General features: G+C 32.1%; 1 protein-coding gene across 1 annotated transcript; it reads right to left on the bottom strand.

Moving 5' to 3' along the window:
- Positions 1-12,011: 12,011 nt before the first annotated feature.
- Positions 12,012-16,770, bottom strand: LOC147406317 (protein TIFY 6B-like). Its single transcript, XM_086434267.1, has 7 exons — positions 16,493-16,770; positions 15,270-15,415; positions 14,851-15,134; positions 14,676-14,766; positions 13,901-14,201; positions 13,731-13,788; positions 12,012-12,488 (listed from the first exon to the last, which is right to left on the bottom strand). The coding sequence occupies exons 1-7, from the start codon at positions 16,578-16,580 to the stop codon at positions 12,293-12,295; spliced, it is 1,164 nt and encodes a 387-aa protein (XP_086290393.1). The 5' UTR covers positions 16,581-16,770; the 3' UTR covers positions 12,012-12,292.
- Between the last annotated feature and the right edge of the window lie 1,975 nt (positions 16,771-18,745).

An 18,745-nucleotide genomic window follows, 5' to 3' on the forward strand; every position in this document is an offset into this window, starting at 1 on the left:
CACCTATATCTATATATATATATGGGAAGATCTACGATTTTTCAACTTGTAAATATGGGATTAGAAGTTTTGGAATGGGCTGATTTTTGGTGAGGATGATCTTACAACCGTAGAGATCATCATCACCAAAAATCAGCTCATTCCAAAACTTTTAACCCATGTATGACAAAACATGGTTGGGTAAATGGTTGGGTGTTGAACATTTCCCATATATATATATATATATATATATATATATATATATATATATATTTATATATATATGGGAGTGGTTCAACGGACCAAAAAAGTAAATTTTTGTTAAAGATAGAATTTGTATAATTTGATCACATCGTTAGATCCAAAATAAAAATTATAAAAAATAAAGTATTCACTCATTACTTTTGAAGTCCGGATGGTCGAGTTATTGTCAAATGAAACAATGTCGATGTAGACACCTCAATTTGAACGGGCCACTTCTCAAAAGGGCCCAAAAATATCGATTTTCCAAATAAATGGGCCAACGGGCCTTAAGGGCCCAAGTCATTGAAAAGTGATATTTTGACCAAATCAAGGCCCCTAAGACCTCTCAATGGTTTAGGAGGCCCACCAAAATGACTCGGCCTACCTTACGCTTTCTCAATATTCACCGCTCCGCTTCCAAAATAAAAAACGTCAAATTTTCAATAAAACTCACCAACGGGCCTAAAAAGCCCAATTTGCCAACACGTGGCATTTTGATTAATTCAATAAATTCAAAAATCTCAAAAAAATTAATAAATTAAAAAAATGTGAGACTTGGGATGCCTACCCCTCCTCTACTTCTACCACTCTACCTCCGAATCCGCAAACACCTTAAGCCCATTCAAAGCCTACCAGCCCTCAACTCTTGCCCAAATTAATTTCTCACTTACCCTCAATCTAAAATCGATCCCATATCACCTAAACCCTAAAATGATCTTACCCCCAAAAATACAACCCAAAACAAATTCCATCCAAGCCAAATAACCCACAACCCTCCTAAAACCCAAGTCCAATACACTAAAAGCCCACAAACCACTATCCATACCCAATTCATTATCCAATCCACAACCTTAACCCATAAACCACTACCCACATCAACCAATCACTATTTTTATCATCAAAAGGTGACACATGTCATCACCCCATCTCACCTCCCTCATCCAACTACCTACCCCATTAATTTTATTTAAACCTCATCTACCCACACATCAAACCATCACCTTTTCTCTCAAATCAAACACATCTACCCACACCCCTAACCTATACCTTCCATAATCTATCCTCATCATTCCCTACAAAACCCACATCTACAACCTAAACCTACACCATCCTCTCAAGTCAAACACTCAACCTCTCCCATCAACCTATCTCAACCCTTCATTTCCACCTACTTTGACACATGGCATTATCTCTCACCCTCCCAAAATAGCATCAACCACCTCTTTAAATCCTCCATTCTCTTAAATCAAATACCATTTAATCACAACCACCATCTTAAACTCACCTCACCAAACACTCCACCCAAATGGGTTGGGTAGGATCCAAATCATTTGGGTCAAAACTCACCCATTTAACCCCCCTTCCCTAAATACCCTCCTATCTCCCCCAAATTACATCCACTCCTCTCTCAAACTCATAATCATTCTACCACTTCTCTTCATTTTACCCCATTATATCCTTAAAATAACTCATCAACATCTATAAATACCCTCATCCTCTTCCCAAAAATTCCCCCAAACTTTCCACTACAAAATTCTCCCCTCACTTTTACTAAAAAGAAATACTACTAATTCTCTCCCCCAAGTCTTACAAAAAAATTACTATACTCCACTCACCTCTCTCATCTCTTCTCTACTCCTTCAATTACATAAAAAAAATAACATTTTCCTAAAACTACTAAGGACCTTAGAAGACATCAAAGAAGAAGAAGAAAAGAAGATCGAAGATACAAGGTCGGTGTAACAAAATAACCCCCATTTTCTTCTACACCTCTCCTCCTCCCTCTTCTATTATCCCCTCCTCTCTTCTCAAGGCAAAGGTTTATAAGGATCATCCCCTTCAATGGGATGATCCTATAATCAAGCCAAAAATAAATCCCTACTTAGGGTACACATTATCAACACGTGACACTTCGTTTTTATTATTGTATTTTCGATTAAAATGACCAAGTTAAGTTGAGGTTACCACTATTTAGTGGGGAGAAAAGGGTGCCTAACACCTTCCATTTTCTCCAACCGAGCCGCTTACCCTGAATCTCAAGGTTCGATTAGTTCTTATCCACCGAGAGTCACTAAACGCCAAAAATGTCACTTTTTCAAAAAATGCACATCAGGTGACCATTCACACCCACTTACAATATGAATGGTGGCGACTCCTAACCTTAGTAGATGTGATCATCGTAATGATGAAATCACGTGTCTACAGTCGAAAATACCGATTTCGTCTCGTCAACTTATATAAAAAAGTTTTAAATGAAATTCACTATTCATCATCCCTTAAGTCGTCCAAAACCAACCAACCCATACGATTTTTAAAATATTGGTTTCAACTAACTTTGAGTTGTAGATTCATTACAAATGGGATGTCGTTGATGCCTGACAATGAAGGGAGAAATGCATGCAACATTGAACTCTACAAAATCCACCCATTTTCTTTTCTTTTTCTCTTCTTTTTCTTTCTATTTATCAAAAAATAGCTAAAAATATAACAGAGGTTTCGAACTTTCAACCTCAAATTTAATCTATTTCAAGTCCAAATCGTCCTCCGCCGCAGAATAAAGAAAGGATGAGACATCGAGATCTTTGAAATCATCGGACCCGATTCAAAAAATCAGTCGCCTCAATGTCAAATCCATCTCGATTTTTGTGTCAATCATCTCAATTTCTATGCATATTCTTCAATCCAATCACACAGAGATTGGTAGGGACTCTCAATTTATATTGGTAACCGTAGACTATGAAAACTGCATTTAGAGTTTTAACAAAAAATTTATAATGTGTTTCAAAAACATAGAATTCTTTTCGTTATTTCAAATTCACATCAGGTCCTTCATAATTGATGTGTTTAGTTATATTTTATAATAAATTATACATGGGTAGGACATTTTACCGGGTAATTTCTACAAGTTGGATTCTATGCATTATTCGGACCTTGTTTTAATCTAAATTTTGTAAATTTTCAATTTAAATGATAAAAATGAATTTCAAAGTTTGAAAAAGGATTTAATATTCAATGGACTCATATTGAGTGAATGAATGTCAAAAAATAAATGGTGTATTTGAAAGAATAAAAAGTATAAAAAAAAGAAAAAGTGGATGAAACGGTAAAATGTAAGAATCACACCTGAGGAGTGATATCTGCATTTTACATTGTAATACTACGTGTGAGTTGAGGAACGGATATCCAGGGTTAATTTACTTTCTATTGTCACGAAGTGACTTGCATGTTTATTTACTTTTTTATATTGTTATTTATTTTAGGTTGTGTGGCCATAGTTGTATAGTAGGAAACTATATATCCATTTTCAACTCTATAATGTTAATTTTTTTATTTGTTTTCAAAGAACATTTGTTATTTATTATATATATACATGTAATTATTTTGTGAACTATTAAAGAGTTTGTGAATACCTGAAGGGATAGCCTGTCATATCATTTGGAATGATATACTATCCTAGGATGTACAGTAGCGATAACCAAACTTATACGTGGTATAGGTCGCATATGAAAGTGGAGTCACAAATGGAATTTGAATTTATTTTTTTCTATTTTTTTTAGTAAACTAGTATTGTAAAGTTGGTCGTACACGAATGAGGATGTATAATGAGAATCACATGCACGTTTGATAGGCATAGACAAAGATGATTAGTTAGTGATCACTAACAATCTATAGTAGTTGAATATTCTGACACATCGAAAAGAGACCCATTGCTTACAGTTACGTCAAACAACCAGTCTGAGCCAGATAAATAGTCTCGCAAATGTTGTAAATAATGACCATCCACAAAATCAAGAACTAATACTTTATTATAGAACATCATGTTTTGATTGGAAACGATCTAGTCATAAAATTTGTAGTCTCTAATTTCATTACTCCATTATTATGTATTATGTATCCATTGTCTTATTTTAGAATATAAAAGGAAATATATGTTTAATGTTTCTATTTTGTCAATTAGATTTCTATAAAAAGAAATTATTATAGTGAGTACTACTGATTGATGTAATGTGAGTTTTAAAAATGTTTAGTTGCTCATCCTTGGCTATATGTACCAATTAATTGTAGTTTATTTTATTAAACTTTGCATAGATTAAAATGATTTAGTATGCTTATTCGTTCATATTAAAAGAGGTTATTGGCAAGAATTGTTTGTTTTCCTACTAGGTAACCATTGTTATTCACCCTTTCTTTCTCATTTTTTTTAGTTTCAGAGTCTACAATTGACGATGTTGGCGTAAAACGACGAGTGAGAACCATCTGGTGGGTTAGATAGACGATTAGAGTTCGTTACTTAATGAGTATTGGGACTATAACACCTAGTGACGTTAATTAACCCAGGTTGTATTATAAATTTTGATAGAGCGTTAGAACTTTTGTTAGAAAGGAATTTTTATATAATCTTGTATTTTGTTTATCCTTCCACACTCTTATCTATCATAAGTTATTTAGATGTATATATGCTTTCGTTATTATTATATTTTGTATGTATATATGGAAGATATAATGTATATTGTTTATCAGATGAAGCAAGTATTTAATGCCTTGGAATGTTAACATAAACAAAGGAAACCATACCAAAATTTCAAGGCGTCACATAATACCTCGAGATTTGACATGAGACTTATGTATTTTGAAGGCATCACAGATGGCATCAGAGCATATGCTAGAGGGCCGAACCAACCCACTCAATAATCTAACCTAAGGAAGATTAAGAGAAACTTTCAACGAACAGTCTAAATGAAGCACCAACAAAAAGGTAAAATACTTTGTGATATTATTATTAGGATTGTGGAGAACGAGGATGTGTTGATGGTGGTGGATTTGTTTGTGTGAATAATTGTTAGAAATATTTGTTGGTTAATAATGTTTTAGAATGATATAATGTTGCATGATAAAAATAAAGTAAGGTGTGGTTATAGTAAGGATTAGAGGACATAAATAATATGGAAATGATAATAATAGTAGCGGGTGGATGGAAAGTAGAACAACACGAGTGTTTTTATATTTGCGAAAAAATGGAAAAATGAAGTTTCGAGTAAATGAAAATAATTATAGGGGTAAGGAATAGAGGTATGTGTGTTGTGGATGGGAAGTATTATCTGTGTATAAGTATTGTAACAAGTAGTTATTAATTAGAAGAGTAAGTAGTAGTAAATAAAGTTAGTGAGTAAAAGTGATGGAAAGTGATGCTGGAAATCAGTGGACTGAATAATAAGTGTTGTAGTTGAATGATGATGTTTTAATTGTGATTATGTATAAATGAGGTGTAGCATGATGGATGTAAGTGTATGGTAAAGAGTGGTGGTAAGGTAAAGTAAAAGGAAGAATTTGATATAAAATAAATTAAACGTGTGTGTTGTATAGTATTGAAATGTTATGCTGGGAATGATTTGTTACAATGAATTAGTATAAGTGAAATTGAAAAAAAAAATGAAAATAATGTGGTGTGGGAGTGGATAGTAAATGGTTAGTGAGTGATTATAAGGTTGTAGTAGAAGTAAATAATGTGAGTATTTATAAATATGTGAATAAAATTATATGGTTAATTAACGAAGAAGTATAAAGATACTTGACACGAGAGTAAAACACCTTAGATCTAAGTTTATTTCTCTGGTCAAAGTACTATGGAGACATCACAACATGGAAGAAGTCACATGAGAAAAAGCAAAAAGCAGACTGTCCTATATACAAACAGTTGAGAATTTTGATAGTATCAGGGATAGAGACACTAGTGGATATGGTAGAGGTAGTTAGGAAATTTGAAGATAATTTTTTCAGAAGAATTATCAGATTTGCTGATATGTTGTGAGGTAGAATTTTTTATTGATTTGGTGCCAGGCACAGGGCCTATTTCTATTATACCATACCAAAGGGCCGTAGTAAAAACCTAAAAGTTGAAATCATAGATTGATGAGCTTATGAGCTTGGAGTTTATCTGACTGAGTTCCTTATCCTAGGGAACACCAGTTCAGTTCGACAAAAAGAAAGATGGGTCACTTCGATTGTTCATTGATTACCGAAAATTGAATCAAGTGACCATCAAGAATAGGAACCATTTCCGCGCATTGATGATCTATTTGACCAATTACAAGGTGTTCAATAATTCTCTAAGATCGATTTGCAATCTAAGTACCACTATTTGATAATACGGGAGGCGGATATTCAGAAGATTGTATTTCAAATCAGGTTAAGACACTTTGGGTATCTAGTGATGTCTTTCGGTCTGATAAATGCACTGACAACATTTATGGATCTTATGCACAAGATATTTTGGAAGCACCTCGACCAGATGTCATCTATGAAACAATGGCATTGATGGATGATATCTTGATATATTCTAAGTTAAAGGAGAATCACGGGAGACACCTCAAAATCACATTATAGATTTTATGAGAACATAATTTATATGCCTGGTTCAACAAGTGTGAATTCTGATTTTGTAAGTTGAAATTCTTAGGGCACGTAGTATCAAGTGAAGGGATGACAATAAACCCTACCAAAGCTGAAGTTGTGATGTCAAAGAAACAACCAAAGACAGTTGTAATGTAATTATAAGTGATGTGAAAGTAGTAAAGTAATTGATATAGTGTTATTCTATTGTATTAGTAAGAGAAAGTGCATTGTATTACCGTTAATTAATTGCAGTATGTATATTATAGTTTATGAGTTGATATGAGGAAATCTTGTATACAGCATTGGAATACTATGATTGGTAAAAAGTTGGGATGTAGGAATTATCATCTTTAGTAAGATTTTAAATCATAAAATTTATAACAAAAGTCTTGAGGAGTTCTATCACGATAAATAAAATATGGAATAAGAGGTATAGATGTTGGATTTCATATGAATATCAACCATAAGGACTAGTTGAAGAATAAGATATGATGTTGAAATTTCGATGATGAAATTTTTATTAAAGGGGAAGAATGTAAAATCCTGAGTTTTATTCATATCTCGAAAAAAATAAATGGTAGAATTTTGAAAAAATTATGAAAGTGAGACTTAGGATAAAACTTTAAGATTTTTCTGATCATTTTTAATGAAATTTGATCTCACCATTGGATTTAAAATGGTCAGCAAACATACTTTAACCGATAAGCACACTCAAATGCGAATCCAAACAAAAAAGTTGTAAAATCCTCGATTTTTGAGTCGGACTAGACTAAAAAAATGAATTTTTGTTAAAGAAAGATTTTTAAAACTCCCATGACACCATGGATCTACAACGAAAATTTATAGAAAATAGAGTATTTACTCATTATTTTTTAAGCCTAGAAAGTCGAATTATCGTAAAAAACGGAAACAACATCAATTTTACGAACCCACCGGGTTAAAAAAGGAATTTTTATTAAAGATAAAATTTGTATAATCTAACCATGCCAATAGATCTAAAACAAAAAAATTATAAAAAATAAAGTATTCACTCATCACTTTTGGAGTTGGGACGGTCAAGTTATCGTCAAATAAAACAATGTCGAAAATACCAATTTTAACTTGCCAATTTAAATAAAAAATTTGTAAATGAAATTCACTAGTCATCATCCTTTAAATCGTCCAAAACCAGTCAACCCATATGATTTTTAGAATGTTGGTTTCAATCAATTTTGAGTCGTTGATTTGTTACAAACAGGACACCGTCAACGCCCAACGATGAAAGGAAAAACGTCTGCAACTTCGAATTCTACAAAACCCATCCAATTTCTTTTCTTTTTCTCTTCTCTTTCTTTCTATTTTTTCCAAAAAAATAGCCAAAAACATAACGGGGGTTTCGAACCTTCAAGATTAGATTTCATCTATTTGGAACCCAAATTGTCCTCCGTTGTAGAATGAAGAAAAGATGACAATATCGAGATATTTGAAATCATCGGGCCTGATTCAAAAAATTAGTCACCTCGATGTCAGATCCATCTCGATTTTCATACCAATCATCTCGATTTTCATGCACACTATTCAATCCTATCGTATAAAGATTGGTAGAGACTTTCAATTTCTATTGGTAATCGTAGATTGTGAAAATTGCATTTAGGATTTTAACGAAAATTTGTGATGTGTTTCAAAAACATAGAATTTTTTTTGGTATTTCAAATTCACGTCAGGTCTTTCATATTTTATGTGTTTAGTTATATTTTATAATAAATTATAATGGGTAGGACATTTCACCAGGTTATTTCCGTTAGATGGGTTTTATGTATTACTCGGACCCCGTTTTGATCTAAGTTTTATAAATTTTCAATTTAAATGATAAAAATGAATTTCAAAATTTGAAAAATGATTTAATATTCAATAGACTCACATTAAGTGAATGAATATCGAAAAATAAATGGTGGGTTTAAAAAAATGAAAAATAAAAAAATAATAATAATAGGTTTGAAACGGTAAAATGTAATAATCAAACACAAGGGGTGATGTCTGCATTTTACATTGTAATACCATGTGTGGGTTGATGAACGGATATCCACGATTAATTTACTTTTTGTATTGTTATTTATTTTAGGTCGCGTGACCACAGTTGCATGGTAGGAAACTAGATATCTATTATCAACTCTGTAATGTTAACTTCTTATTTATTTTCAAAGAAAAACGATATATATACATGTAACTATTTAGTGAACTGTTAATGAGGTTGTAAATTCCTGAAGGGATAGTCTATCATATCATATAGAGTGATATACTATCTTAGAATGTACAGTGGGAACAACCAAACTCGTACGTGGTATAGGATGCCTATGAGAGTAGAGTCATAACTGGAATTCGGGTTTTTTTTCTATATTTTTCAGTGAACTTGTATTGTAAAGGTGGTCGTACACGAATGGGGATGTATAATAGAAATCACATGCATGCTTGATAGACATAAATGAAGATGATTAGTTAAAGATCACTAACAATCTACAATAGTCAAATGTTCTGACACATCAAAAAGAGACCCATTGGTTACGGTCTCGTCAAACGACAAGTCTAAGCCGAATAAATGATCCCGCAAATATGGTAAATAACGACTAGCCACAAAATCAAGAACCAATACTTTATTATGAAACATCATGTTTCAACTAGAAACGATCAAGTCATAAAATCTCAACTCTCTATTTTTATTACTCCACTATTATGTATTATGTATCTGTTGTCTTATTTTAGAATATAAAATGAAATGCATGTTTAATGTTTTCATTTGGTTAATTAGATTTCTATAAAAATGAAATTTTATAGTGAGTACTACTAATTGATGTAATATGAGTTTTAAAAATATTTAATTGCTCATCCCTAGTTATATATACCAATTAATCATAGCTTATTCTGTAAAACTTTGCATAGGTTAAAATGATTTAGTATGCTTATTTGTTCATATTAAGAAAGGTTATTGGCAGAAATTGTTTGCTTCCCTACTAGGTAACCATTGTTATTCACATTTTCTTTTATGTTTTTTTTTTTTTAAGTTTCAAAATCTATAGTTGATGAGGCGGGCGTAGAACCGACGAGTGGGGACCATCTAGTGGGTCAAATAGACGACTAGAGTCTGTTACCTAGTAAGTATTGGGGCTATAACTCCTAATACTAGTTAGCTCAGGTTGTGTTATAGATTTTGATAGAGCATTAGGACTTTTGTTAGAGTAATGAATTTTTGTATAATCCCGTTTATTAGTTATTCTTCCGTACTTTGATCTATCGTACGTTATTAGATGTATATTGACTTCCATTATTATTTTATTTTGTATGTATATATGCAGGATATAATGTTTATTGTTTATCAATGAAACAAGTATTTAGTGCCTTGGAATGCTAACATAAACAGAGGAAATCATGTCGAAATTTCGAAACGCCACCTAGTACCTCAAGATTTAACATAGGACTTGTGATAGTATTTCGAGGGCGTCACAGTTATATTAGATAGTAGTTCGGCCAATATTGGCCGAAACCCTTAGTTGTCTATTTTGGGTCGAATTTTGATTTGTCTATATTTGATTATCTAGAATTGGTAACTTTGCTAATCCCTAATAAGGAATATTTTAGGTTCCTACAAGTTGTATTTCCAATATGTTAATGAGGGGAGAGGTTTCAATCAACCAAAACGTTGACTCTAATTCTTACACTCAATGGTAATATTATCTAGGGGTGGCAATCTCAACACGACCAGTGAACACAACTCGAAAACGATATGAAATTAGTAGGTTTGAATCAAGTCTAATTGGATTTGGGTCATAATAATTTCAGTTCGTCTAACACAATTATTAAATGGGTTGGATTTGAGTTCTGGACGTCAACCTCCCTAACCTGTTTATACGTTTAGTTATTCTATCATTAACGTGTAATTTTAAATATGCTAACAATTATTTAAAAATTTATTAAATTGGTCATTTTTTTTCTAGAACTTTTTTATAATACTTTTTTTTTTATATCAAATTCTATAAAATATAAAGGGTAACCTTTAGTTTGGGAAAAAAAAAATATTTTTCTTAATAAGTTTTTATTTATATTTTGTATATTTTTCACTTCATTTTTTCATTAAAATCTAGAGGTATGTAGTGTTTGATTCTTAGCACTGAAAAACATTTTCCTTACTAAGTTAGTAAGGAAAGTTTTCTAACCACATTACCTTATGACATCCAAATACATGAACTGATGCCACATAGTTGTAAAAGACAAAATTCTACAAATTTTGAAAAAACAATTAAAAGAAAGTTATTTTTCACCATTGAATTTAGTTTCTGGTTGTGTGACTTTATTTTTAGTAATGATATTTTATTTTTGATATTGGAAATAAAACTTATTTTTTCCAATAAAATATTAGAATTTTATTAAATAAGTCATAAATGGGTTGGGTTTGGGTTTAAGTTTTTGACACAATTATTAAATGGGTTGAGTTTGGTAAATTTTCATAATACCCTTACCACAACAAGATCCAAACACGACCCAATCCATTGCCACCCCGTAGTATTATCCATGTTTTAATATTTAGGATAAAAGGGCAATCACGAGTAATGCCCATTAATAATTGAATTTTGATACCACAGGCCAAACCCAATTATGATCAGATCGGATTTAGATCCACGTGTTAAGATTCAATAAAGACCTAGTCCGCTAAGTTATTTAATCAAATTTGACTCTTATTGGATTGGTTCTCGATGGAACCCAATTGGGTCGATTGATTTGAGAGTCCTAGCCCAAACCCAATCCATGGACACCCCGAAAAACAAGTGATTTCTATGCTATGAAAAACATAAGACGATAAACTGTTCAAGCATTCATTTCATTATGGAGTTCACACAAACCCCGCCATATTTCTGGGCTTTAGACCCAGAGCTCAGTTGGTTTGACACATTGCAAAGCATCTTATAGGTTGTGGGTTTAAGTCCAACTTACTCAGCAAAAAATAATAATAATTCTTATATAGCTAGAACAACACTTACAAATTGCCAGTAATAATTTGTTAGAAATTAATCAGATTGAAGCTATATAGCTGCAAGATCTGGATCACAATTTGCATTGAATAAACAAATTGTTGGAATTCCCAAAATGGCAAAAAAATTATATTCTTATTGCTAATCAACAATGATTACAATATCAACCAATCAGGTAACCCCATCGTATGCTCGACATGTTTCTTCTGTTTCCTCCAACAATAGAAGCAAGGCCTTTACGTAATAAAGATACACCACATGATTGGAATAAAATCAAACAAATAAGTCGTAAATACAGTACCTATATCTTATTTCCACACATGTTAGCCATCCTTCAATTTTTGCCACTAAATTTTGCTTACCAGCATACCAAGTTAGAGGATCCAAAGACTATGATACAACATGCATCACAAAATATGACCACTTAATTGGGAAAAGCCTCCATTTCTCCTTTTCCTCCTAGAAATGCTTAAAAGCCTCAATGAAGTTAAAATGATATGTAAGTGTTCTCAGTGGTTACATATCAGAGGAAAAGGCCCGATCACATTCGAAGGGGGAGAAAAACGATCAAATTCAAAGGGGAAAAAACAACAAAAAATCATATAATCATATGTAGTTAAGATTCAAGACAGAAAGAATCAAGATTAAAAATAAAATAAAAAGGGACACTTTTCCTCTTATATCTTTAAGGTAGTTTGCAAATTTTCATTATTGCTCGCATTCATTGCCAATCCAAAACACCATGAATGGTCCATGTTAGTTGGAACAGAGCCTGCAACAGTATTTCCACAGAATCTGAGAGTGTTGGATCCGAGGGTGACGCAACGATCTGGAGATCTCTTGCTCATGTAATAAGGCACTGTTTTCATCACTCTGCAGTCCATGGAAAAGACACAGATGGATTAAAAATAAACCTCCCAAATGCAATCTAAAAATAAAGAAGAAAATTGCACCCAAGTGTATCAGAAACCATATCCTTAAAGGCCGAGAAAAGCAATCTTCGTCTATATAGTCAATTATTTTTATTTTTATTTTTGCAGTCTTTGTACATTTGTACTTAGTAGCAACCCCACAGATTACGGTTCCAAAAAATATGGTTAAGGCTTTTGACCAAATATTTCCAGAGTAATGATGGAAGAAACGGAAATGGGAACCCACTGTAAATATTACACAATGCAAACAGGAAACAAGTTGGTAGCATTAGTCAACCGAGGAAAAAGTGTAAGATACAACATCCAAATGCGATGGATCTAGTTAACTTGGTTTGTCCAAGTTACTGCTGGTCTTAGAAATCATTTAAAGGTGCCAACTGATTGAGCAATTTGGCTAGGTAAGAATGAGTACGTACTACATTAATAACCAAGGCCTCAAGTGTCAAGAAGTGTGTTTCCAAGTAAGGTCACTGGACTTTTGATTATTGATTAGATTTAATAGACTTGAGTGTGAAGACAGGGTTATCTACAATCCATAAATCAACCTAACAATAGTGAAGATCCCATTCTTGAACGGGCATAATGTATTCTTTTTGTTAAAAAATAAGCATAGCACGTATCTACCATGTCCAATTCTTAATCAAATAAAAAACATTAAATAGTGCTAATTTTCCTATACCTTGTGTGAGTTCAGAACATACTTAGTAAATTTGTGAACTAATCATAATAAACAAACAAATAAGAAAAAATTAGACTTGGCACTCAGATTCAAAAATTGCACACAAAAATTGTACAACTTAAATACCAAAACTGTTATTCATGAACTTATAAATAAGATTACCAAAAACATTATTGTATATAAAAAAAATGTAAATCACTTTTTCTTTGCTCTACTATATCCATCTCTTTTACTCTCTCCTTATTTTCTGTCCAATGCCGTAATCTCTATTTCATACCCCAATTTTTTGTGGTAGTCCAACAGTAAACCACCAAAACATTTATTGTATATAAACAGTTTGTCAGACTGGGAAATGTGTTCCAAGTAACTAGGCTCGGACAATTAGTATAGCTAAAAATGCACAGAAAACTTAAAAATGATCATAACATTACAGATCAGGCAAGTTTACTTTTCAAATTGCTTCAACTACAAGTAATGGTCATAATTACTAAACCAAGAAATTACCTCTCCTTGCGTTGCTCCAGAAACCGAACCAAGGATACTCTACGGGCCTGAGGGACATCTGCAGAACAAAAGATCTGTTTATTTGCTACGAATTATGATAATTATCACAGTTATAGATATCAAGGAATCAATGACCAAGCTAGCGGTCTAAGATAAGTACAACATAATACCTGTTGACATTTGACATGCAGATGGCTGGCTCCTAAGAGCTATCAAAGCACTTTTGGGTTTCGCTTCCATCACTTCTTCAGTAACACTATATCCACCACTCCCTGACTGAGCAGCAGTGTGTGATGTAACAGACGTAGGGCTTGAAAGGCCTGAACAAGGTGATGCAGTGTGGGACTGGTTACCATGAACACCATCACCCTCTAATGGCTTGGGGATTGGTGCCTGAATGTGAGCTTTTGGGTTTTTCGTATTGGGGTTCACAGAAGACCCATTCGCAGCCAAAAACATAATACCTTGAGCCTGATAAAAACATACCCAACCAAAAGAGAATATTGAAAATTCTCGGTACATTGACCACTAAAATTGACAACAGTCCAAGATGTGTGTGTGTGTGTGTGTGCATAGTTACAAAGTGGGGGTTCGGGAATAATTAGGCAAGAGAAAGCTTCGGAAAAAGTCGTAAAATCGGAAAAACATCAAATAAATTAAAAAATAAAAATAATTTTTTAATTATAAAAAATATACATATGTTTCATTTATTAAATGATAGAATAAAGCTTAAAAAATACTAAGAATAAAAATAATCTGTGATCTTTTTTAAAAAAAAGATGATTCACAATTAATCAAGATTTTTCAAAAACTTCGTGATCTTTTGAAAAAATTGTGATTTAATCGACAACAATTAAAATTGTTATTTAATCACGATTTTTTTCAAAAATTTGCAGATTTTTATCGCTATGTGTGTGTGTGAGGAACAGAGAGAGAGAGTAGCACCTTCTCCGGGGAGATATCATCGTAGACATTCACTGAACACCCATAAAAGATGGTCAATTGAGCATGTGAGCCTGAAGGCTTGGAAACATTTCTGCAGGAAGTGGACCAACTTCAATTTAGTAATTTAAATTGAAATAAAAACATAAAAATTCAAGAGTCATTTTTTTTGGTTTACCTCTCAGCAGTTCCAGCCATGGAACCAGGAGAGGGAACAAAGAAATGAGGAGCTGTAACTGGAATTCTACCAATTGAATGTTGTTTCATAAATTTGTTGTGATTGGTTGTTGTTACAGGGGTATTAAAGAAAGGGCTATTCATGGAAACCGAATTCGTATTGTTGGAGACAGAGAACATCCTCATGTCGGGAAGATGATAGGGTGATTGTGCATCAACAGGTTGCACGGGAGACGCTGTCGTTGCATATTGCATACTCCCCTTCCTATTAGGAGTTAAATTGTTCTGAAAGAAATCGAAGGAAAAAAAAATATGATTAGGTAAGATAATTTTCTTCTATTAGAAATCTATATTTCAATTATGATATATATAACTCTTAAGTATATATTGATATGGTTTCAAATTGAGGTAATATCAAACCTGGACTGCACCATTGAATGTTCTATGATTAGTTTTGAAAGCATCTGCAGTTGATATAGGTTGAACAGCTTGGAAAGGGATGAACTGAGGCAGCATAGGGACCTTGTTTGAGTAGGGCCACTGCATCCCAGAACTTCTCCTGAATACTGCATGGTTAAATAAGAAGAAATTATGCTCAATTAAATATGTCTGATCCTACATACCCATCCCCCAATCTTGGCTGAAATTATACTCAAGAATTAAAAAGGAAAGTATCAACAATGGAGAAGATAACACAAACCCATTTCTAATCTTGATCAAATCAATCATTAATTGCACCCAAATTTCAAAATTAAGAACAATTTTTTTTAAGGTTTAAATGTAAGGATGGGGTTTTGATCCCAGGTCTGGTATTACCTCACTAAGGTTGTGTCTTCAAAATTAAGAACAAATTAAAATTTGGGCAAACATCTAGAAAAATTAACATAACAAAATGCATTTTCAGCAAAAAGGGGGCAACAAAAAAAAAAAAAAGAAAAAGGAAATTAGCATCAATGGAGAAAATATATAAACCCTCTTCCAATCGTTATTCAATTAATCAGAAATTCCACCCACATTTTGAAATTTAGAACAAAATAAAATTTGAATAAAATCGAATCTACGCAAAACAACATAAATGAGAATCTTTACAGAGTAGACAAAATCAGTATTATCTTTAGCAAAAATTGAACTAATCCATTTCCAAACTCAATCAGACCATCAATAAGATGGAATTACAAAATGGATACACTCTATCTTCGATGAACAGTAAAAGATACGACACCTTTGAGAGAAAGACAACAAAAAAAATGAAACATATATAACTCAACGAGGAACCTTGATTCTTTACTTGTTAAGGGGAAATTATATAAAGATGGGTTAAATTAATAAACAATAAAGAAAAAAAGGTACATTTTTTAATTCAATAACAGATAACGCGGATGATACAATATTTTATTTGTTAATTTAGGAATCAAATAATCAGAAACGCGCTACTTGATCTTAAAATGTAGCACATCTATCTAATTTCAACCAGATTTAAAAAAAAAATTTAATTAATTTTAAAAAGAAAAAGGTCTAACTCTCAATCTTGAGAGTGAAGAGACAGAGCATGAGTGCAGTAATTAGAAAAAAGAAACAAAAAATCCACAAAATCTACTCTTCTAACCATCAAATTAAATCAAATCGATGCAAAGAAAACTTACCATTATCTTTCCATCCATACTTAATCATGCCCCCTTCGACCATTTCCGCTGAATTCTTCGAATTCAAACCAAAGAAATCTCTCTCCATTTATCAGACTTCGAATCCACCCAAAAACCCTAGAAAAAACTTCTTCGATCAATCCAATTTTATTCTTCAACCATCAAAAACCTTAGAAAACGAACTCAAAAACCAGAAAATCAGACGCATCCGCCGAAATGCTTAGAAAAGAAGCCGAGAGAGTGAGGCTTTATTGATGGATCTCTGTATACTGTTTCGGTAAATCTCCACCACTGGATTTTACAATCTTTCATCTACGAGTTACTGGCTGTTCCAGTCAAATAACACGTGCGCGAGTAGTAAAAACCTTTTTTGAACTAACAACTGCCACGTGTATCAATCGCTGTCATGTTTTGCCATGTTTGAATTTTCCCGCGATTAATCGGGGACATAGGGGCCCACCATTCCCTCGCCTATACCTAACTGTTACTGAGTCCTGACTAAGTTCTAATTTGAAAAGACACGTGTAATTTTTGATAATTTTGTTTTCAATTAAAAAGATAAATTAAATATCAAGTATTTTTTTTTTTCGAGTGGACGTGGTAGGTTCCTTGGTAGAAATTCGGAACATGCCAAAAAAATAATAATAATAATAAATAGATAAATTTATTTTTATTTCTTATTTTTTTTTACATGGTAATCCCATTGGTAAAGGACCAAGACGCAGTCCATCAAGCAATTTAAAGGATAGATCCAACCTAGGTTTTTCAATCATACACGACATGACTAACTCATGATCATATGCACTGACCAATACAACACATATGTCATTTTAATCAAGAAATTATCTTCAATTTTGAACTAATAATCTAGAGGAGCAAATTTTAGTTGTTGGTCTTACTATTGAGGTACATCCCTAATTGGTTAACATGACAAAAATTCGAAACTTGAAAAATTAAACTTCTATTAGATCTTCGATTGTAAAAATTCAGTCAAAAAATTCAATAAACAAAAAATATGCGACATATACTTTATAAATGTATCATCTGCCTCAATTTAAAATTTCAAAAATAATGGTGATGATACAATGGTGAAAGTAATGATGATGGTGGTGATAATGAGGGCATTGAGATTATTGTTCTATTGATTTATTAAAAAAAATCAAAGTCAAGGGATAAATCATCAATTTGAAAAATAAAGATAGTATATAAAATAAATGTAAGGTGGCATGTCAATATTTTTTAAGATATGAAAGAAACATTTGTCACCTTAAAAGTTGGATTCCTCCAAAATTTTGAAGCATTATCATTTCAAAATTTAATGTGTTACACGTTATGACTTACAAGTTTACACTTTACAATATACAACAGGTTACAATAGCCTTTTTTTTTCAATCAAATTTTATTAAAATTTGTAAAAAATGTAAAATTCATAAAATAAAATAAAAAATTCGTTTATATATAAAAAGATAAATTTTACTAAGTTAGTAAGGTTAGACTTACTCTTTTATATATAAGACTTGGGAAAAAAATTCATTCCCAGTTTCACCAATCTATTAATGTGCTTCAACAAATCATAATTCTAAAAATCACCAAGTCAAGGCAATTTACTCGACAATTTTAGGGGGGGTTCAAAATAAATGTTATTTTGGTCAAAATGGCATGAGATTATTTGTTAGGGTTTGTACTTAATTCATCTTATCCATTTCTTCACTCTAAGAGTTTGAGTTGCTAAAAGCCAAGAAACCTTCAAATTTTCTTTTTTATTTAAAAATTTTTCTTTTAAATCCTCTTATTTTCTATAGAAAATAGATTTTTTTAAATCCTCTTATTAAAATCCAAAGTAGTATTTATCAACAATAAATTTTTAATTAATGAAATAAAATATGTGGGTGAAATTATAGAATCCATTGCATAAAGATGAGTGTTTTGTAAAAATTACTGGTTATCTAATTTTTTATTTTAAGTATTACTTATTTATATATTATATTATTCATTTAAAAATTTCATACTTGAGTGCTTTATGTACATAAAGCTTTATGTCTTACACATTCAGATTAATTATACTTGAGTGCTTCACCTCATGCCTCAACAACTAAAAGCATTGATTCGAAGAAAAAATAATATTTAACTAAGGTATTATACAACAAAACCCTTTAGCTAATGCTAATGGTTTTTTAACTTAAAAATTTTCACTCGATCTGTACTTGGCTGACGTGCCAAAGGCACAAAATCATTTATCATTTTCCTTGTGTA

Source organism: Akebia trifoliata, chromosome 3 (genome assembly GCF_017979445.1).
Source record: "Akebia trifoliata isolate Shusen 1 chromosome 3, ASM1797944v1, whole genome shotgun sequence".
Lineage (NCBI taxonomy): Eukaryota > Viridiplantae > Streptophyta > Magnoliopsida > Ranunculales > Lardizabalaceae > Akebia > Akebia trifoliata.

Bases quoted from the DNA above. Each gene is read 5' to 3' on its own strand.
- LOC147406317 (XM_086434267.1), bottom strand. From the start codon at position 16,580: ATGGAGAGAGATTTCTTTGGTTTGAATTCGAAGAATTCAGCGGAAATG. The intron at 15,416-16,492 runs GTAAGTTTTCTT...TTAACCATGCAG, and splicing joins GTATGGATGGAAAGATAATG to TATTCAGGAGAAGTTCTGGG. The intron at 15,135-15,269 runs GTTTGATATTAC...GATTTCTTTCAG, and splicing joins CATTCAATGGTGCAGTCCAG to AACAATTTAACTCCTAATAG.